General features: G+C 35.3%; 4 protein-coding genes across 11 annotated transcripts; 2 read left to right on the top strand and 2 right to left on the bottom strand.

Moving 5' to 3' along the window:
• The first annotated feature begins 119 nt into the window (after positions 1-119).
• On the top strand, positions 120-2,666 carry LOC125824084 (protein DEHYDRATION-INDUCED 19 homolog 5-like). Of its 7 annotated transcripts, none has more exons than XR_007442755.1 (6): positions 120-424; positions 916-1,058; positions 1,165-1,242; positions 1,345-1,586; positions 1,778-1,980; positions 2,319-2,666. XR_007442755.1 is itself a non-coding variant. In XM_049503437.1 (5 exons), the coding sequence occupies exons 1-5, from the start codon at positions 340-342 to the stop codon at positions 2,419-2,421; spliced, it is 651 nt and encodes a 216-aa protein (XP_049359394.1). In that variant the 5' UTR covers positions 120-339; the 3' UTR covers positions 2,422-2,666. The 7 variants fall into 7 exon arrangements, 4 of the variants coding, with proteins under 4 accessions (XP_049359394.1, XP_049359395.1, XP_049359393.1 ...); XR_007442753.1 differs by having other exon boundaries at positions 148-424; positions 913-1,058; XR_007442754.1 differs by having other exon boundaries at positions 148-424; positions 913-1,058; positions 2,322-2,463.
• A 2,719-nt stretch (positions 2,667-5,385) lies between these two features.
• On the bottom strand, positions 5,386-7,264 carry LOC125823999 (elongation factor Tu, chloroplastic). The gene has a single exon (XM_049503355.1). The coding sequence runs from the start codon at positions 7,222-7,224 to the stop codon at positions 5,689-5,691; it is 1,536 nt and encodes a 511-aa protein (XP_049359312.1). The 5' UTR covers positions 7,225-7,264; the 3' UTR covers positions 5,386-5,688.
• A 997-nt stretch (positions 7,265-8,261) lies between these two features.
• On the bottom strand, positions 8,262-15,357 carry LOC125824075 (probable serine/threonine-protein kinase WNK3). Of its 2 annotated transcripts, XM_049503427.1 has the most exons (9): positions 14,880-15,287; positions 14,698-14,735; positions 14,366-14,593; positions 14,036-14,259; positions 13,767-13,924; positions 9,775-9,958; positions 9,574-9,705; positions 8,584-9,496; positions 8,262-8,451 (listed from the first exon to the last, which is right to left on the bottom strand). In XM_049503427.1, exons 1-9 carry the CDS (start codon positions 14,970-14,972, stop codon positions 8,280-8,282), a joined length of 2,142 nt encoding a protein of 713 aa, XP_049359384.1. In that variant the 5' UTR covers positions 14,973-15,287; the 3' UTR covers positions 8,262-8,279. The 2 variants fall into 2 exon arrangements, with proteins under 2 accessions (XP_049359384.1, XP_049359383.1); XM_049503426.1 differs by having other exon boundaries at positions 13,767-14,259; positions 14,880-15,357.
• Positions 15,358-20,765: 5,408 nt separating this feature from the next.
• On the top strand, positions 20,766-22,380 carry LOC125824089 (uncharacterized). Its single transcript, XM_049503442.1, has one exon. The coding sequence runs from the start codon at positions 21,037-21,039 to the stop codon at positions 21,994-21,996; it is 960 nt and encodes a 319-aa protein (XP_049359399.1). The 5' UTR covers positions 20,766-21,036; the 3' UTR covers positions 21,997-22,380.
• Positions 22,381-22,694: the final 314 nt, after the last annotated feature.

The raw sequence follows: 22,694 nt of genomic DNA, 5'->3' as shown, positions 1-22,694 counted from the left end.
TGTCAAGAATATATTATCTAGCTTTTGTGTATCAGAAAAGCTTTACCAAAATAACTGACCCCACCCTACCTTTTTTTTTTGAGTATAAACTTTTCCACCACTAAAATACAAAATAGTACAACACAATATCCCATCATCTTTGTTCTTAGAAGCTTAACAAAAGCAGCCACACTTCTTTCTTCTTAAATCTTGGAAACCATCTGTTGTTATTTTGTTTGTTTGATTTAGGTATCTTATTCAACAAAATCTGAAAACCTCTATATTCTTTGCTTCAATTACAAGAAGAAGCTGACTAATACAACTTTGATAAATTCAAGAAAAAGAGAGAAATTTGGAAAAATGGATGTGGACTTTTGGGCTGCAAGAATAAATTCAGCAAGGCATAATCTCTCTGCTGTACAAACAAACAGGCTCAGCAATTATGGTATTTATTTATCATAATATTGCATCACTTGTTTTTGTCTTATGAAGTTTTCTTTAACTTCTTGCCTTTTTGTTTCTGTTAGTTAAAATTTCTTGAAGGCTTTTATTTAAGTCCCCTGTCTAAGGGTTTTTTTTAGTACAGAGTCTAGTAATCTTTTGAGTATTTTGGATTTTGTGTGGTGAATGAGGTTAGGACCATAAAGATTCTTTATTTCAGATGCTTAACTCCTTGCTTTTCATCTTCTTTTCTTGACTGTCTTTTGTATGATTTCATGAATAGAGGGATAATTTTTAAATGAAAAAAAAATGAGTCAGACTTCCAACATCTACTATATGGTTGGATTCATTTGCCATTCAACTTTTTTGACTTAGAAAAAATACAAATAACCATGGGGTGGATGACTTGCTATTCCACTTATTTATGTCATTTCCTTACATAATTTACTTCCTAAAGTGCAAAGCACATGATGGTATCTTTTGAAAATCAAGCAGATAGTCTCTCAAATGTGGATAATACTGAAGGAGAAGAGGATGTAAGAGCCTGGTTCCCCTGCCCTTTCTGTTATGTTGAAATTGAAGTCCAGATGCTTTGCAACCATTTGCAAGAAGAGCATTGCTTTGACTTTAAAAACGCGGTAATGCAGACAGCTGATGTTAATGGTTTCTTATGTTACATTATTAAAAAACATGTGTGTTGTGTCAAATGGGAATGAACAATGATCTGTTGTTTTTCTTGAATAGGTTTGTCCCATATGTGCTGCAACATTAGGTAAAGATCCTCTGGGCCATTTTATGGTACAGCATGCACAATCAGTCAAGGTAAGCTTAGTTCACTGAGAAGTGAGAAGTACACAAGTTTTCGATTATTAGCATCTAGTAGTAAGCAAACACCTCTCTTCCTACCTATTTATTTTTTTGCAGAGGAAGAGAAAGTACCTGAAGTCAGGCTTCTGGAATAATACAACAGCAATAAGTGGCAAGGACCCCCACGAAGTAAATTCGTTCTTCTGCACAAATTTAGGGGTTGGTCGTTACAATGTGCCAGAACCTGCTCCTGATCCCCTTCTGCTGCCATTTCTATGTAGCGTGGCTCCTTCTGATCCTAAAGACGGTCCACAAGATAACTCTCTTGGCAGTGTTGCTGCCACTCCTGATGTAGAAAGGTAACTGTTGAGGAAAAATTATTTGATATGCAAACATATAATTATTTAGCTTTACTGAAAGTTTAACATAAAACAAACTGGAGTTATTAGTGCTAAATGTGAAATAAAATGCAAGCAAACTTGCAATTCCTACTAAAAAAGTGTACCTTTCTGTATTAGTTGTCACTGGAATGAACAGAGAATCTATGTAGGTGGTGTTCTTTCCTTCTTTCTCGACCCAAAGCAAGTCAACTTCTTGAGAAACCAATGTATGCCATTCAACGTAGATTCAGCTTCTTTCTGGTGTGTCATGTTTAGTACCCCATCATGTTGAAGTTTGGACTTATCGTCTTTGGCATACAAGAAGACAGTGATGAAAGGGCAGTGATGAACACATTAAACATATGAAACAAAGGTACCATGGTTTGATATGTCCTGTGAATTCTACCCTCAGCCCTTGAATTAAATGTTGACTGATGCCAAAATGGACCATCCTGAGGTATCATTGTTGTGGCAAACTATTGCTTACTTTGAACATGCATGAGACTCTAGATTTATCAATAACTGACGCGTCCAGATTATGGATGTAAATTAGTCTAATTATATAGCTAGACAATAATCCCCCCACCCCCAAAACACAGACACACACACAAAAGAGCAACTGGAGCATGAGCGAGTTTCAAGAGGAAACTGACAGTGCAATTCAATCATGGTATTGATAGTAGGATGACAGAAATCTATTTTCTTATGCAGCAGCAAAATGCCAGTATGTGATCCAGCCCTGGAAGAACAGTATGAAGAGAAAAGGCAAAGAGCTGCATTTCTTCAAGAGCTTATTGCTTCAACTATCTTCTAAGATGTTCATGACCAGACGGAGGATCAACCCAACCAAGAGAACAGCTTTTTAGAACATATGTATGAGAATAATGGTTCACGGGAACATATTTATAGGTGCTATATGTATTCCAGTACTAGCTAAAGTCTCGAATTATCTAATAACTTCATTCATGGCTAGAAACTGTTTACATGAACACATATGCACTGCATAGTATTTGTATCCAAACAATGTAAGTGCAAATTGAGAGTTTTCAAGTGTATTGGCACTTTGGTGAAGTTCAGATAGTAGGGATTATGGAGTAATTTATTTTCCTTTCCTAAAATGTTTGTTCTATAAATTCTTCATTGACTGCTTAACAGAAGTTGATAAACTAGATTTAACATACACATTGAGTAACATTTCTCTTTATCTAAATGCAAAGTATCAGAATTTGACATTCAAAATCCCTTGCAACTCATAAATCACCATGATAATTTTAGAAGGCCAAACTATCTTCAACATTATTCTCTTTGAAACAAATTCTTCCTGAATGTAGGTAGTCATCGATATGTATAGGAAAATGTACATAGGTACATTTGTTTAAAGCTATGTAGCAGAGAGACTAAACTTGATCATCATTTCTTTTATCAGTTTTCCAATTTTTGAAGGTGCTTAAATTTCACATATCATTAAAATTCGAGGTAGATTTTTGGAAATGAGGTACTACTCTCAATAGACGCATAGCCAAGAAACAAGCATGTTGGTCTACCAAAAGACTCCACCTACATTTTTTTAAATAATCGTGGTGTCTAGGTCAGTTTGTGTGCTCCTTGCCTAATTATATGGGGTACGTATTACCTCCCACCAGCATATGGGGTAACACTCCTGGTTCTCCATTGCCCTTTCACTCCATACTGTACGTTTCAGTTTTACTGAACCTTTCTCCTTCAAGATGAATCAAGAGCGCTTATCTAATTCCATCAGCATACAGGTCACCTTTGGTGCAACCCAAACACAAACACCGGATAGGAAAATCCCTTTCAGTTTTGATTAACTCATCAACACAGCTATATTCTAATCATATCTAATAAAGCTTCTCCAAACAAGAACTCTTTACTCTGTTAATGGTTTCTTGCGATGAGAGTCAACTACATTCTGGGAACAGCACCTACCAAGAAACCCCACTAGTTGCTGGTGGTACATATGTTGTCAAGCATAACTCAAGGTAAATGGTTACCAGAAGACCAAGGTTTACAGTAAAAGATACATTCAATGATACCAAAATCCAGCTTGGTCTAACTGAATTTCGAAATAATTGGACAAGAGAAAAACCATTGAATCACTAATTCACTAAAGATCGTATCCTATAGTAGAACAAAAAGTACTCCAACAGTATACACACCATCACTATGATCATCAACAGGTAACTAGATGTATCAATCAATCTAACACACCTCAATCTCAAACTAGTTTCCACACATCTAGTGTAAAACATATACGAACCAGATTATTCAGCAGAAAATATAACCCCGTCACCATGGATGCCTCAATGGCTAGTAAAACTGACAAGCACCAAACAGTGGACAAGGATGGTCCATAGAAATATAACGGGCTTTTGTCCTTTGAAATATTTATGCATACTCTATTCTCATTATTTTACATCTCTTTTCAAGCCTAGATTTTCCGGCATCACTCACCAAAATGCGGTAGCATCCCATATTAACTAGCTCTTTGAAAAACAATGTTCCCAACATTGAAAAGTAATGAGATCAATGGTATTGATTGCGCACATGCATTCAGCCAATATCATTTTCTGGCTGCTGAATACAGACATGATGCTCCTTGATTCTTTCCTTTCCCAAAAAGGTACCATTGCATTGAAAAATAAATGTCATTCTAAGTAGGGCAATGAAAGATGTTCGAGGAAAGTGCAGATCCATGAAACTTATCTAAGCAAGTTAGCTGAAACATTTCATACACAAAGACAAAGGTCTTGCAAGTAATCCTATCCCTCTATTTTATAGTTCAGCAATAATAGTTATGCTTGAGATGGCAAAAAGAAACTGATTGCACCCTCAGTGATAATAGTTGTGCTTGCAATAATGGCATAACTCAGGTGACATACAAGTGGTGTAGCAGGGAAACGGAAGAAAAATGTGGAGTTAACAAGATTTGCCATCATGAATGACATCAGACCAAAAATATTTGAAGAAGTGTTGCTCTATCATTCGTGAGTCGTGACAACAGGAGTTGTGCATGTTTGATTCAAAGTAAAAGGGCTGCAAAGCTGCAGTTAATAGGGGGCCATAGGAAAAAGCTCTGCTCAGCAGCTTGTTTCACACCACTTAAAACAGTAAATATCAAACTTCATATAGCAAATTACATGCTATGACGTTCATTTTCAACAGATCTTACAAGAGATCAACTCAATATTAGAGGTTGGAAGCAAGATCCATTATTTGTCCAGAAGACATAAACAAAACTGTCAAATCCAGAGCCATAAAACAGAGTCATTCATTAGCTCAACCTAGTAAAACATGCATGCTAGTAATAATAGCCAGCGAGAACATCTTTGAAGCACAATTACAGCACCACATATGAAAAATGACAGCCAGTGCGAGCACCTTTTGAGCATTATTACAGGAACAAGCATGAAGGATGACACAACAGACCATCTCATTCTGAGGTTAATAAGCAATAGGTAAATGACATTTTTTGTACGGTAATTTCTACATAGCGCATCTAAACACAAAAGACCAAGGATTGACAAGTTCTAACATAGAACCAACTGACCATTCACATAAACATCTACTAGGGGATTATAAGCCACAATTGACAATAACAATTAAGCATCACTAAACAAGTTCTAATGAGGTTCTACTACATACTACTTACACGGGAATCTCACATCCGTCAATTCTAGTTTCTAAACAAAATATGTTGTAAAAATGAAATATCTCAGTTTTCTTCTTTTTTTTGGTGTTACCAAACAGCATCAATTCGTCAAATGCACCTAATTTCATTGGCATGTTTAAGTTGAGTTTCAATCAAAAGTATGATTTTTTCCTGATGGAAACTAAACGTACACAAGATACAAAATGTTCTCCTTCTTTTCAAACAAACAAACAAAAATTGAAGCAAACTCGCAAAGGTGCACTAGCATTGACTTATAACAAGATTTCTTCAACTAACCTATGATCTAAAAGAAAAGAAGTAACCAAAACGTTGCATATATGACAAGGGATTAAAAATATTGCATGACAAGGACCGGACCATTTTGAATGGAAATGCGCTGCTGCTCGTTGATCACTCAAGAATTTTCTGAATGACACCAGCTCCAACAGTCTTTCCTCCTTCCCTGATGGCAAATCTCATCCCTTGTTCACAAGCCACAGGCATAATGAGCTCAACCACCAAGTTCACACGATCACCAGGCATAACCATCTTAGATTCGTCTCCTTTATCAGTGGTAATGGAAGTAACCTTCCCAGTCACATCAGTGGTCCTCATGTAAAACTGAGGCCTGTACCCGGAAAAGAATGGGGAATGCCTGCCACCCTCCTCCTTTTTCAGCACATACACAAGAGCTTCAAACTTGGTGTGAGGAGTGATTGTTCCAGGTTTTGCCAACACCATTCCTCTCTGAATATCAATCTTCTGAATACCTCTCAACAACAATCCCACATTGTCTCCAGCCATTGCTTCATCCAAAATCTTCTGAAACATTTCAACTCCAGTCACGGTAGTAGACCTGGTGTCCCTTAATCCTACAATATCAACGGTCTCTCCAACCCTAACAGTCCCTCTCTCTACCCTCCCTGTTGCCACTGTACCTCTACCAGTGATTGAAAACACATCTTCAATAGCCATCAAAAAAGGCAACTCAGTTTGTCTTTGGGGAATAGGAATATAATTATCAACATTGTCCATTAATGTAAAAATCTTATCAACCCATTCATTTTCACCTCTCTTAATACTAGGATTTGCCATTAAAGCCTCTAAAGCCAAAAGAGCAGAACCAGAAACAATAGGAATATCATCACCAGGGAACTCATAACTAGACAAAAGCTCTCTTACCTCCAACTCAACAAGCTCAAGAAGCTCTTCATCATCAACCTGATCTTGCTTGTTCAAAAACACTACCATATTAGGGACACCCACTTGTTTAGCAAGTAAGATATGTTCTTTGGTCTGTGGCATTGGGCCATCAGCACCGGAAACAACAAGAATAGCTCCATCCATCTGGGCAGCACCAGTAATCATATTCTTGACATAATCAGCATGACCGGGGCAGTCCACGTGGGCATAGTGTCGGTTCTCAGTCTCATACTCAACCGTAGCCGTATTAATAGTAATCCCACGAGCACGCTCTTCTGGGGCGGCATCAATTTCATCATACTTCTTGGGAGCGGAATTACCCATAGAAGCAAGAGCCATGGTTAAAGCAGCAGTAAGGGTAGTCTTTCCATGGTCAACATGGCCAATAGTACCAATATTGACATGGGGTTTCTTCCTCTCGAATTTGCCACGGGCAGCACGGACAGTGAAGCGGCGTTGGTGGTGGGTGGTGGGAGAAGTAGCGGCGGGTGAGTGGAGGAAAAGGGTAGAAAAGTTGGGGGTAAATGAAGAGGATAGGATAAGCTTGGATGGTTTAGTAGCGGAAGGAATAAGGGGATTAGAAGGGTTTAGGAGCTTAGTAGAAGAAGTGGCGGTGGCAGACGCTGCTGAAATTGAAGCCATGGCGGAGAAGGATAAGAGTGAGGAAGAAATTGGGGGAGGAATGAGAAGACAAGGGGATAACAGTGTTATATCCTTGATAGGAAAAAAAATAGGGCCTCTCATATAGTACTCATTTTGAAGGGGATTTTTTTTCTATCCATTTCTACCTATTGGATAACACACATGAAATCCAATGACACTTATATATGCTCAATTTTTAATTTATTTAGTATGCATGAAGTGGTTGGTTGCTAACGAATTAGAATTATTTAGATATTAGTAATTCAAAAATTAGTTAAAAGAGGAAATCTATATTCTACCTCACTTGTATCTATATGTCAAATAATTTCAAGTGGATAAGCTTTGGCCTTGAATAAACAAGATGATTATGATCCATTTAGTTTTCATGACCACAATAAATTTGGTGCAGATGCTATTTGCAATTTTCTTGGTCGAACGATTAGGCAATATAGTACAGAAATGACATAAGTTTTGGTGATTTTTGCATCAGTAATGTCTTGAAGCCTGAAGGTGAGGGCCATTTATGTGGTTAAAACTCAAGAAAATGATTGAAAGTTATTCACTCATTAGAGTCTCTCTTTGTGCCACGTTTCTACTTCAGGTACTCTAATTTGAGACTTTCCAATATTTGATGTACATAAAAATTGCCGTTAGTTATATGCAATTTTATTACCCGTTTCTTTTTTCCTTTTAACCGCAAAAAATCTTTAAACCTGTGTCTAATTGTCATTTATTTCAAGGAGGAAAAGCAAATTACTTCATTCAAAAGACTATATATCCTGTAAAAATAAAAGGGTGAATAGCAAGCAATGATCTTCTCACAATGAATGTACTTCTTTACGGGTTTATAGAACATGATTGATAAAATTAAAAGACATGTGAAGGTTATATATATCTCAAGAGGCGTGATTTCAAACCAATTAATATTTGCTAATTACAAATGTAAATATATACAAGTATACACTTCACGACCTATTGTGGCATCTCATTCATGAATACGAGATTTTAAATCCGTTTCAGCTGGTCAGTCAACAAGATCTTCCGAAGGACTAAGAGATCACTCGTCGTGTATGTCATCATGGCAACATAAAATTGAATATGTTGTCCAACAATAAACTCACCTAAGGCTAATTAGGTGAGCACTGCTCAATGACACATCACTCTCCCGCTTCCTCTTTCAAAATTACGGCAATTCCCAATCCTGAACTGATGTTTCCCTTGACGTTGAAACAGCGTCTAAAACTTGGTCCATTCAAAACACTTCCAGCTACTGAATTTTGCATGTAACCATTGCCAGCAACTCTAAAGTTTTTCAGCATTCTGGAATATCTTGAAACCTTTAAGGATAAGTAACATGATTGGTAGTAACAGTCGATCAAAAGTAACATGATTGGCATAATCAAAGAACAACCTTAGTTGTATCCACAGTTTAATAGCAAATAATAAGACAGTAACACTTACATTTTCAAAGAGGAGCTTGGGCCTTCAGAGTTTGTACTGGAGCAGCCTCTCTCGTTTCGTAGACTATTGGGAGATAGTTTGTGACCACACATAGCAAGCACTCCACTGCGTATCTCAGGAGGAAGTTTGCTTATAACATCTGAGATAACCAAGTCATGTTTCTCTCTGAGCGCATCAAGCTCCTTACGCTGCTCATCAACCAGCGTCTCAAGTTTCTCCACAATATCTCCAATGTCATCTGAACATTTGTTGCTGCTATGAGTTTTTCTTTCCCCTGATGAATGATGCTCAGTCTCGGAAGTTAAATCAGCAGATTGTTTATTATCACTTGAGTTTGATTCTGGAATCACACCAGCCTCTTCATCAATATGATTTTCAGTTTCACTCTCTTCATGCTCAAAGGCACCATCACCTGAGCTGCTTCCCTCTTTATGGCTGATAGGTGATTGCCCGTTTTCTTCAGTCCAACTACTTTTGGGAATTGGTGAATCTGCCTGTGACAGGTTTGAAGGACCCAGTCTGAGTGGAGAGCTCGCACTACTGGTTGTTTTTGGTGAATCAGACCAGTACTTACGACCTGAAGGAAGTCTTTCCAACATAAGACCGCCAGAAAGAGTGGAGTTCATTGTTGAAGGGGAAACATCATCACAAGCACCAGAGGTACTGCTCTCAGAAGGAGCAACTTCACGAGCTTCACTGCTCTCAGAAGGAGCAACTTCATCCGTGATGTCATTGCTAGAACATTGTTTTGGTGCCCAATCTGGGATATATGACCGGATTTCTGAATCAATCATATCAGCAATAGCAGAGACGTCTTGATCTGTCAGGTCCAACTCTTCAACCATTTCACTAGCAACAGCATTTGCTGTATCAACTTCAATATCAAAGGGGAAGTGAATATTCCTAATATGACCTGAGATACAGGGCAAATGTCAAGCTATAGAAGTGAATCATCTTAGTTTGGTGGAGAAATAAGGAACAAGGCATAACCTGTAGAGTCAGTTATTCGCAGTTTGAGAAAAATTGTGTTTAAGTCCTTTCTTTGGCCCTGTACTGTGAAATCTCTGCTTCCTTCAGGCACATGGTCCTGAGGACTTCTTCCACTATCATCATCACTCTTATCTGCAAGATCACAGAAGTGTCAACATGCTCCAGACATATATATATGTGTAGCTGAAATTATATAGTTACCTGCATGTATGGGGTGGGAACTCAAGGATCTAGATATGCTTCCAGAATCATCATCTGACTGGAGAAAGGGGTCCATCAATAGTTCCTTAGCAGACAGACGCTCAGAAACTTTTGCTATACATTTATCTATAAATGCTTTAACTCCAGGATCCTTTACTTTTGCCAATGATGCAGGCCTAATTCCCTTCAAGGATGGTAGGTATAATATTTTAGCATTAAAAATCGAAAACTGATCCAAGAAATCAAATGTCAATAAAAACAACTCCAAGGAACATATATATCCTTCGATCAATCCATATATATCAAAATTACAGTCATAGAAGAATTAATGTTGTCAACTAACACTCAGAATGAAATCATCAATGTAGGACCACTACCAATAGCATCCCAAAAAGTAAAAATAAAGAAAAAAAAAGTACACTAACATATTGCCTTTCGTATATTTTAGCTGCCAAACAATGAAAATCAATGAGTAAGCTTCCTGGCTTTTCTTTGAGCCATAATCACATATATAAAACGAATTACTTCCCTCTAACCCTTTATTTTAAGTGGTAATTTTTTTAAAGTACAGTAGAAATTTAGTGTTTCAGAGAGAAAGTAGACCCAACAATCAGTGATAAGTTTGAGATTTTATAAGGAGGTCGCTTATCCCTTTGAAGTAATAAATTATCAAAATGCTATGAAGGTTAAGAAACAATATTTTACTTAAGGAAAGTGGACAGTATTTTGAGATGAAAGTGAGAGCCAGATGGAGGGAGTAGGGTAACCTGAGCTTAAGCACTGAAAGTGCCCATCACAAGGAAAAGAAAAAAAAAATAGTCATTCCCAACACAGCCCAAACGTTCTTTATAAATGTTCTTTTGGCTTTTCTGGTCTAGTACAAGAGAATATTTTCCTTCTTTTCAGTACCAACCTTATAGTTATGCCCACATCTGTCGCTCTATCATTTGACTTGCTCAATCTCTAATTACTTATGGGCTGAAGGCTTTGGCTCAAAGGCGAATAGTCGAGGTAATAGGTACCTGTGGAATAGTCGAGGTTGGTGCAAGCTGGCCTGGACACCATCATTGTAAAAATGAAAAAAAAAAAAAAGTAGTATTGCTTTGGGTTCCAACTATGTTTAAGCTCATTCAACATTTTGTCTTACTTATGATTATTTATATCTAAATCATTTCTAATTTATTACATGTCTACAAATGGAAAAAACACATGTTTCTGGATAAACAAACTAAATGGTATGATGTATTTATTAAAACAATCAGAGAAGTCTTGACCGATTCAACATACTAGTTAAATTTTATATTTATTTTGACAAATACAAATAGCAAAATGTTTATGACACAGCAGGGTACATCATTCAAACAAATATAATTGAATTACATACATAGTTACTGGATATTTTATCTCTTTGTTAAAGAGACTAGAATATTCTACCAAAGAGAGAGAATTTGATCTCAAATGGGCTTGGGTCTATATAAAACAGTTGATGACAGCAAGTTAAGGAATTTATTTATTCTTCAATGGTAAATAATCAAATTTACACTAAGATAGAAATTCCCAAGGGAGAGCGGTTTCTTTTGGGGAAAATTGGCAATTGTAGACTTCTCTAGAAAGTTGAAATTCCTTGAGAATTCCATGCTGGGATTGGTATTATCACAAGAAATATGACAATTATCTTCAAGTAGTCCAATCACAATGCTTTCAGGTAGTTTTCTAGGATGGATAAAATATTGTCTTAAGCATATTAGCTATTAGAAATGGAAGTCATAATTCCAGTATGCCTGCAGATTCATAAAGTTTCAACAGACTGCCCTTCATTTCATTGGAAAAAGTATGATGTGTTGTCCATGATAATCTGTAAATGCAACATTTGCCAATTCCTACATTGCCTATTGCATTTGAATAAGCAATATAGAGATAAATCGAGAAGACGAATAATCTGATTTGAAGGCCAAAATCGATCAAACAAACCATTTTTTACTTTATTAGGATTCAAAGTGATGTGGCACGTGGAACTTTCAAATTTTGGATCTGCCTCTGGTTACCACCCTTCCAACAAATTAAAAACAAAGTAATAAATTAATAGAAAACACGAAGACTCAAAGAGCAGTGAGTAACACCCACTCACACACCCATCACCACCCCCACAGTGTGGGGCAACACCAAACCGTCTTTGACGGCAAACTGAGATTAAAGTAGACAATGACGAATCCTGAAGGAAAAATCTCAAGTGAATACAACTTACAAAAACAAACTAAAAATCGAAGATAACATACTTTAGTCAATAGTTTCACAAAATATATTTCCAACTAAGTGGGTCGGATGATATCACTTGGTATAATGTGCATCAGCCCTTGAACCTATACATCACCGAGATTCAAGATTTAAGCGTCTCAAGCGAGCTGTTAACACCACTAATGAGTCTCTCAATGGATTCATATATCATTAAAACACAGAAGAAGCAAATATCAGATGCCTTGGTGTAGAGTAATTAAGGTTAGGGTGGATTGAGTATCTCCATGAATTCCTATATTGTATTTTCACTCCCTTTCACCTGTTTTTTTCTTCTCTTTCAGTTCTCTCTATTTTTCCTGAGTTATCTTTTCCACGACTTCCATAGATATATTCTTTTATCTTTTTTTGAAATAGATTTCTTTTCACTTTCTCTTTCCCTTTTTTCCAAGCCTTTACTCTGCTCATGTATTCGCTTTTGATGGCTGTCTTTTATCAAAGGTTTAGACTGATGTCTTCTTCCCCTCATAAACATTACCTCAACCACCAAACTTTTTTCTCTCTTCTTCAGCCTCATCTCAACTACCATGTAAACTGAGGCAGCAATGCCTTTGTCACCATCACCATGGCAAGGCATCTAATACTACCATCGATGCATTATCCAGATGCCTTGTGTAACTGTCCCCAAGGCCCAAGGTCAAGGTTAAGCGATTGAATCTCTACGAGAATTCCTGTATTTTTTTCTGTCTTCTCTTTACTCTGTTTCGTCTTTCTTCTCTTTTAGTTTTCTTTATATTTTCTTTTTAGATTTCTTTTCCAAGATTTTCATTTTCTTTTAACTGATGGTGATATTTTTCTCAATCCCATCTTCCAATCATTTTCTTTGGCCAACATCAGTTTTTTAGGCTCTCTTGTATCAAAGTCTTAGTCTATTGTCCTCTCCCCCTGCCTAGATGCCTCAGCCACAGGTCTTTGGGCGCTGTCTTCTCAGTCTAGACTTAGCCACCCTGTAAGCGAGGCTGCAAGGCCTTGTCACCATCACCACCATACTGAGGAATCTAGCACAACTATCCATCTCTTTCTCAAGGTTCATCTTACGTAATCGATTGGACCCTACTCCATTATTATTTTTGTACCTCACATGAAACCTAAAATTTGTGCAATTTGAAGCAATATAATTTTCACTTCTTCTATATCACGAGAAGTTATCCTCTTATATTTACCATATCTTGTGCTAAGTTTAAGATCTGTGAATTTATCAAAGAATATAGCATAATGGAATTAAAGATCCATACAGGCAATATCAACTAGTTGAAATTAAATCAAAATTATTGTTGTTACACTACACTAGGTCTGGGTAGGGATAAGTGCAAGATTTAGAGAATCTCTAATTTTAGAAACTTCTTAAAGTTCCTTAAGAAAAGTTGGTTACAGTGTTCAAATGATATGGATCAGAATACAGTGGAATATAAAAAGGATTCATACTAGTGATTCCAACTAGTTTAGAATTGACCAAATTTACTGTACTATCAAACAAATTTAAACAAAAACAAAATGAGCAGAATCAAATTGAACCTAACTGATGTATGCTTAGGCACCTTTAGTTTCTCAGCTCAGCAATTTAAGAATCAAAATGCTGGAAACTGGACAACCACTTATGCAGTTTCTGTTCCTACTATGTGAAGCATGCAGTGGTAAAGTTTGAGGACACAAGGAAACAGAGAACATAATAGATGTGCAAAAAAGACATGAATTCTTACTGATGTTACTTTCTTATATATCTGGGCAGCATTCGTACACTCAACATATGGATACTCAAAAGTCACCAGCTCCAGCAAGCACATGCCAAAAGCATAGATATCTACTAGCTCATTATATTCCTCCTCATAAAGCTCTGGTGCCATGAATTCTGGAGTACCTGAGATTGAATATCGAATTGCACTGGTAAAATTAAAGGACCATCTGAATAACACTAACAATAACAGTCTTGGATAGATGCAAAAGTTAGCAAAGTGAACTAAGACCTTACCAATGACACTATGAGCTGAATGTGCCTTACGAAGAATTGCTGCGAGTCCCAAGTCACCAATTTTCACCTCCCCTTGGTTACCATTGACAAGAAGATTATCACACTTAAGATCTCGATGAATAACTGGAGGGTCGTGACCATGTAGATATGACAGTCCCTCCAATATCTGCCGAGACCAATTCTTGAGTGCTCGCAAATCAACCTTCTTATGTTTTTTGCGGTATCTGCATAATCGTACACAATGAGCAGCTCATAATATGACCTTACCTAGGGAGGAGGCATTGAGCAAATGACAGAAGAAAAGAAGAAGAAAACAGAAATATCACATACTGTCTTAAATTCCCAGAAGTGAATATTTCAGTAATGATGTTGATATTCTCAGTCTTTGTGTCAACCCAAGAGTTGTAAAATTTGATGATATTCTTGTGCTTGAGGGTTTTAAGCAAATGAACTTCAGAATAAAGACGCTCCAAGTCCACTTCATTCCTCAAGAGATCAGCAACTTTAACCTGATTCCAAGCTACTTCTATTCCTTCCAATTCATCAAACGCTCGATATCTATTTCCCATTAGTAAGTCAAAGAATCGACAATACAGCACTTCACAACAAACATTATAAGAAAAAAATGGTAAACACATGCAAAGGTGTTTGATAAAGGATACACTTTCTTAAATGCTCCTTTCCCCAGAACCTCTTTGTACTGCATAAAACAAAGAGAATCAACTCCATAACTCAAATGCAGAGTAAAATTATCATGTTTACCAGTAAATATAACAATATTATCACCAGCAGATAAATCTCCAATTTTTCTATTAAAATTAGCTGTAAAATAGTGAGAACTGACCCGTCCATAACGACCAGTAGGATCGAGCTCCACGAAGTCGGGCTCAGATTCAGAATCGTCCGGTTCCTGCTCCGACACTGAATCCTGGTGCATTCTCTTCGTTCAATGAATCGAAGTGACACAAATTTCAGAACCCTAGCTCTTCAATTGAATCAAATCTCCCAATTTCTACACTAACATCCACAATTCAGTAACAATTTTGATTACTCTGTAGGTAGGCAGTATAGAGGACTTTACGTAGGTTTTTGTGAGTGAGGAATCGTGTAAAGGAAAAAAGGAAGGTTGAGAAAAGAAGGAAAAAAGGGGAAGAAGGTGGTTGTGATTTCTGATTCTGAAACGTATAAACGGAGGGAATCGGCTTAACTGATTGTGACCGACGGACTCTTCGATTTTTTCTTTTTTTCCGATTTTGTATCTCTTATTTAGCTTCTTTTTTTTTTATTAGTCAACTCTGGAAGCTTATGAAAAAAAATAAAAGTGTGGATAGTCAATGGAGTTAGATCCTCAAATTTGCTTTTTTTGAACATTAAAGAAGTAGCACACTTGTGGAACGTTTAAGGAGACATTTGGCAAATACAGCCAAGTAAGTGCTCATTTTTTCTGTCTAGTTCCACCCTGCCTAAGTGCCAACATAAGAGTATTATGTGTTATTCTTCCGTCTTAATTTTATGTGGTATAATTTGAATTAATAAATAATTAATTTTAAAAAACGAAATATTTTTTTCATAAGTGTTACTACACGGATTATACAAAAAAAAAAAAATGATCACGATTTAGGCATGAAAGCAATAGATGTGAGGTAAGCGTTTTATCTCTACAAATAAGATATTCTGGTATGTACATATCCTAATTGTCAAACACCTCACATTCATAATTTATATGAAGGTAATTTGAAGAAAAAGTAGACTTGAATAAATATATTATAATATTTATCTGATCATAAAAACTTATTGTAATGGTAATATGAGAAGTTTAAATTAAAGTATTTTTAAATTTTAAAGTATTTTTAAGAAAATAGAGTAATAAGTGACACATAAAATGAAAATGAGCAAATATTTACTATTGATGGCCAATGCACTTAAATTTAGTAGGTTATGATGTGAACACGAAAATTTATTGATTTTCAAATCAAACTTTGGGAAAAAAAGCCGAGTAGGACAATATGATGCACAAAACATTTCTCGTTAATAGATTCAAAATATGAACGTATTCTTATTCGAATTGCGTAGGCGGATGTTTAACATTTATAAACTTTTATTATTTTTAACGCTAGATACTAGTTATGGATATTTGATTTATAAGTTCGACAAATTATATTCTTCAACTTGTGAAGAGCACCAATTATATTGAGTCGTGAGGACATTGAAAAGGAATATAGTCAACTTATAAATTAATAATGAAATTTTCCACGAAGATACATGCATTACAAAAAGATGTAATTTGAGCATAATTTAGACATGAAAGCAATATAAATTTGATTTTTATTGGAGAATGATAGAGATTTTATTTAACTTAAAAATTAGCCCAGCTAGGCCAAGGAAATTCCATTTTTTTAAGGCAAGAGTATAATTATCTCTACTAATATGATATTATATATAACTCACAAAATATTAGGGATTATCAAAACCTTAAAAATAATCGATCATTCCATCTATTTTTTTTTCTTGTCAACATATTATTTTATTGAGCTATATTGAATATGAAAAAAATAATCATAAAATTGCACATTTCTCGTCAAATGAGTTGGTCTTTAATTTTTGCACGATCTTTAATTTTTGTCCTTTAACCATGGAACTTATGCATGGTAGTGCATCATAAGTTCTATAAAAACTGAAGTCATGCATGCACATAATTTGTGGAATATTACGATACAAAATGATAAATTTAAATACCAACACTAAATAAGGGATGAAAGTGCAAATGGCATCTAAAATAATTTGATTAGTAATGTACTTTAGTAGCGTAGTTTCCTTTTCTTTATAAAAAATTATAGCTGCTTCAATAGGATCGGAGAATTATAAAAATTATAGCTACTTCGATAGGATTGAAGAAGACGTATAAGACATCGAGAGGTCAAGACTTTTTTATTATAAGACGTCTAGAAGTAAAATTAATTCAAAATTACGAGGAAAAATAAGAATACAAACTTAGTATTTATATCAAATCGATGAATATGAGGTATGTATATGTCACCCGCACAAACTTTTATCAATAACTCCTAATTATTACTAAAATATATAAATAAATATAACTAATGCAGGTTGTGATGGGTACTTAATGTAACAAAACAATGCTAGGCCAAAGTATATAGTAATTAAGTTAATTAGAATATTGGAAAAGCTAGGGAACATTGACATGTGCTAACCAAAATAATTGGGTTGTATATTATCGTTTTCTTCACTGGATTTTCAGTGCTCCATTCCCAGTTGTTTCATTTACAAGTATCTGTTTTTTTTTATATAAAATTAGAATTTGTGTAGTACTCATGATGCGATAAATGCTCACAACTAATAAGAGCTGTTACCACGTGGCTTTTCTCATAAAAGAAATTAATTCACCGACACTATGAATTAAAAAAGTTATGTTTGTTTAACATTTAACAAGTTACACATGTGATGAAAATAATTAATGTTGTTACTATCATTCAGAAATGTGGTGAGATATATGAATTGTCTCTTCGTTATGAATGAGTGGTCTCAAGTTTTAGCGTTGAAATGGAGAAATTCCTAGTAAAATGATCAAGTTTTTCTCTATATGTGAATCTAAATTAGTCGAATCAGTAAATTTCGAATATCAGATAATATAATTTGACTAAAAAAGAGATTGTTATTGTTTTCAAAATAATCAATAGACTTCTTCATAGCCTTTCACGTAATTCAGGTGGTGGTTTTGGGTGGGAGAAATAACATTTTGATGAAAGAAAAAGGCAAATAAAAGAGATTAGAATATGATTTTTTTTGTGAATGAAATGGATGTCATTATCATATTTTGGAATAATTCGCCGCACAAAGTCATATATTATCCTTGGGAAGGAAATGAGGTAGGCCATTTTCTTGTAGGTGTTAGGAGGAACTTGTTCCAAAGTTCCAACATGTATTACGCAACACTACATGTGCCTGTTTGGTTTTGAATCTCACTGCAACAATTTACAATCGATGTGACATTTTTTTATTCTTTAACGATTCACATCATGCTTAGGTTTGGACATTTGGAGCGTGGGCAATTTGATGTATCCTACTCTGATACTATGTAAAGAAATGAATCTAGCTAGAACCTAACTCAGTCCCAAAAACCTGAAAGAGCAATGCCGAATCTAGGACTTCTAGAACAAGTACGTACACCATAATAATATGATGTCAATTTTAGAAAATATACACATAACATACTTAGTTCTATGAAAAGAACATGGGTTCGCGTGCCCCAATGTTTGTTTATAAACTTACCTCTAAAGAGAAAGATTGTTCAAGTCCATATAAAGGAATCACCTCTTTCATTAACCACCGAGGTATGACTGTTTCATTCTTCAACAACTACTATATTTTTCTATTTGGAAACTCCTAAATACCGTATGTATTTGAACAAACAAAAGAGGATTGAAACATATAAAAGCAGAAAAAGGAAGCATTTTCCTGTACGGCACTCTTAGCTGTCCTTTTCGTTCCAGTTTGGTTGTGCAAGCTGATCAAATATATGATGTTATTGGATCAACATGGGTTGTGGTGAAATGGTGGGACTGCTTCACATTTAACCAAATGTCTCGAGTTCAATTTTTTTGTTGGGAGTGCCACCCTCGAATAGGCCCTGCAGTGTGCAATTTGGAGTTAGTCAGGGCTTCAATGTGGACTCTTGACACCGGCATGAAAACCCGAAAAAAAAATGATGTTATTGGGCTATATATAAATGGGCCAGACTGCCAGACATCATCCCTTCTCACTGAAATATTTGGCCCAACGTTATTCGGTATTTGGTATTTGTTGGTTGGACTTGGATCTTATTAGGCCTAACTTTCACATATTGCTTCATACTTGCAGATTTCGACATTATATTTTGTTAAGCTATGGTTTTTGCGTTTGAGCATTTACTTTAAATTTCTGATTGTACGAGTAAGGTGTAGCCACTAGAAGCAAGTAAAGTTATTTGGAAATTTGGTGAAACTGCTTTAAGGTGTTGCTTCAAAGGCTTTGTTGGATGTAAGTTGTAACGACCTATTTGTTTGGCTATTGTCCTCTATCACTTTTTTTTTTTCGTTGACATGAATGATGGAACCACGCCACTATTCACACATAAGTGTTTCGCTCTACACAAGTCTTGTGGACTCTATCGTAGGATTTCTCAAACCTGAGGCGAGATCACCTGCTCAACTAATTCAGTCACCCTCGCAGCTTAAATTCATCTTAGATTAACTAAACAGATAATTTGACTAAACTATTGTGATTTATTAGTTAATATCAATTTAATAGGATTCTTTTTTTTCACCATATTAATCCCTCTATATTTATTGAGTAAGGACTGGGTCGAATTGAAAACAAAATTAATGCCTACTTAATTTCCTAAAGTGATAAATATTTTTTCTTTCTAAAAAAGACTTTAAGGTAGCAATATCTTAGGCTACCCAACGAAAGATTCATTATTAAATGCAGGAGATATCTCCTACTGTTTGATATAACCATGACAGTTCAAATTTATGAGAACAATAATCACGTTTATTGTGAAAATATATAATGATTAGATGATGTTTCCCTTTGTATTAATATTTTCATATTAATCTAAGTATACAAGTGTTGCTACTATAGTATTAAATCTTGGGACTTTTACTAAATAAAAATCTTAAATTGATGAATGATGATTCTTTTTCACTAGAGATCCAACACATGATGTCTATTTGTTATTTTGCTCCCATTTTCCTTTTGTCTTGAAGCTAAGGAACAAAAGAAGATTGAGTTGGACCAGATCTGAAAACACTTTCACCTAATTACACTGACTCATTCTGCTTTGTTTCACTCCCCCTACCTAGATTCCTCTTTTTTCTTCAAATTAACTTCTTCAACTCTGAATCATTCAAATTAATATACCAAAAATTAATTATTTAGGACAAGTGGATATAGAATAGTTCAAACGAATAGGAGGGTTTACTCAATATTTATGTCTTAAAATGTGTAATCTTTTTTCATTGAATATTTACGTATCGTTTGCTCATAATTAAGGTGTTTGTAGTCTTTGAGAATAACTATTACTAAGGCTAAAATAAGAAGAAAATAATTAATTTTGTCTTGAACTTTTGAAATGAGAAATATTCCCTCTGTGCGCTTTTACTGGTTTACTATTCCAAGTATTTGTCAATTTTTAGTTTTTACATATCAAGAAAATACAATTATTTCTTTCCATGTTTTACCTCTAATAAGGATAGTGTGGTAAAATAGTCATGTCAATTATTGTTTTCTTAATGAATGTGATAAGTAAATGGGACGGAGACGATAATTGTATATATTCCGTGACTATTTTTAAAAATCATGATAAATAATTTGAGACGGAGGGAGCATTATTCTTGGTATAGCTCCAATAAACTCAAATAATGTCAATTATACATCTCAAAGGAAGTGTAAAAGAATGTGAAGAATCATTCATTGGGAACTCCATTTTTTTGGTTTTGACTGGTCATTTGTATGCATAAAGATCTACTAACTTAAGATCTGGTGAAGGAGACTTCTCTGCTTTTTCACCATTGCATGGAAATAAGTATTTTTAACTGTGACATAATCAAGTCTACCATGGGTTCAAAAAAAGTTGTCTTTTTGAAAAGCATTTTAAAAGGAAATGGGGTCTAACCAAGAAAGCTACTACAGTATTAATAAATAATGAAAGGAAAGATAAACATTAGATATAATTGAATATAAAAGGGGTTGCTCTTACACTCATCCTCATTCATCTTGCCATCTATTTGCCAGTTCAGATACATATTTTTTATTATTGTATTTCATCAATGCTGCCAAGATCACCTCTGGAGGCATCTGTTACTTCCAAACATTTAATATCTAGGATTCTTTCCCTATGCCAATACTCATTTCAAAAATAATTTATCCTCTTAAAAATTATACTACTTCTTTCTTATCCTTTTTGATAGGCTCTTTGAGTTAGTCAATCAAGATTCATCAGCTAAATGATGCAAGATTCAATTCCTGCTTGTTTTTCAGCAGGGGAAAAGTTATCAGATGATCATGCTGCAGTAACTAGGTCAGGGCAAAGCATTTTTATGTCCGTTTATCGGACGAAAATTGCTGATCAGTGCAGGTTAATCACAGTTACTTGGTGCAAGAATCTGTTGTTACATGGTTTATCAGTGTCAGTAGATGGGTCAAGTGGAGATGGACAGTATACTTGCAAGGTGGAGCTAAAGCCTTGGTACTTCTGGAGGAAACAAGGTTCAAAGCATTTTCTTGTGGACAGTAAGCCAGTTGACATATTCTGGGATCTTAAGGCTGCTAAATTTAATGGTGAGACAGAGCCAAGCTCAGAGTATTATGTAGCTGTGGTTTGTGATGAGGAAGTTATTCTACTTCTTGGTGATTTGAAGAAAGATGCTTATAGAAAGACAGGCTGCAGGCCAGCACTGATTGAACCAATTCTTGTATCAAGAAAAGAACATGTTTTTGGCAAGAAGAAGTTTTCAACAAGAGTTAAGTTCCATGATAAGGGTAGAATGCATGAGATCTCAATTGAGTGCAAGAACAGGATTAACAGTAGCGGAATTTCTATCGATGGGGTTGATCCAGAAATGGAGATAAGGATAGATGGAAAATCGTTCATTCATGTGAAGCATTTGCAGTGGAAATTCAGAGGGAACGAATCGATTCATCTCAACAAAGTAAGGATAGAAGTGTACTGGGATGTTCATGACTGGATTTTCAATCCTGGTTTAAGGCATGCTTTGTTCATTTTCAAGCCAGTTCTGTTATCCACATCTCCTTCATCAGTATCCGAATTATCATCACCGCCATTCTCTTCATCAGCATCAACTCCTTTATCATCCCAAACAGGAAGTTCTGGTTCAATAGAGGGGTTAAATTCAAACAACTCTTCAGATTTTTGCCTGTTTCTTTATGCTTGGAAAGTAGAATGAGAAAAGTTACATAGAGTGAATATTGGTTTATTGTATCTATCATCTCATTAAAAGAAGCTAAAGAAAACATAATGGTTGAAAGAGAAAAAACTGAGACTCATGTCATGGCCTAATTAGGAAGAAGATTGGGTTGACAGGTGAGAGAAGGAAAAGAGCAAGGCACATGGGAACAATTGGGGCCCAAAATTAGCATATTGTGGCTGCAAGGTAGTTACAGCTGTTATTGAAAAAGAAATGGGCATAATTGGACAAAGACAGATTGGATAACATAACATGATCAATTATTTTCCCAATCTAGAGGCATCTCCATGTTTGTTTTCCCCCACAGTTTTCTTCTCTTTCTCAACTCTGGTTTTTGATAAGTGAGCAATTATTTTTGTGATACTTTTGTCTTCTAAATTCTCTCTATATATACAGAAAAATATTGAATACATTTTACTTCACTGTATTTCTGCATTTGGTGTAACTAACTGAAGTAAAATGAACTATGTAAGGAAAAATAACAAAGCTTTTGCAAACTTTCAACTACTAAATTGTCAAGTCCATAGAAAAATCCATAATACATACAGAAAACAACCAACATCTTTAACTATATAATATTACAAAGAGTTTTCTCTTCCTTTACAAAATTTATTGTGCAATGATTTGATGATCAGTAATTTATCATATTTTCTAAAAGGGATGTGGGCAGAGGTGGA

The sequence above is a fragment of the Solanum verrucosum genome, unplaced genomic scaffold, assembly GCF_900185275.1.
Source record: "Solanum verrucosum unplaced genomic scaffold, falcon-dt-bn FXZP01000088.1, whole genome shotgun sequence".
NCBI lineage: Eukaryota > Viridiplantae > Streptophyta > Magnoliopsida > Solanales > Solanaceae > Solanum > Solanum verrucosum.
The sequence above is the reverse complement of the archived record's forward strand: the minus strand, read 5'-3'. Positions and strand labels throughout refer to the sequence as shown.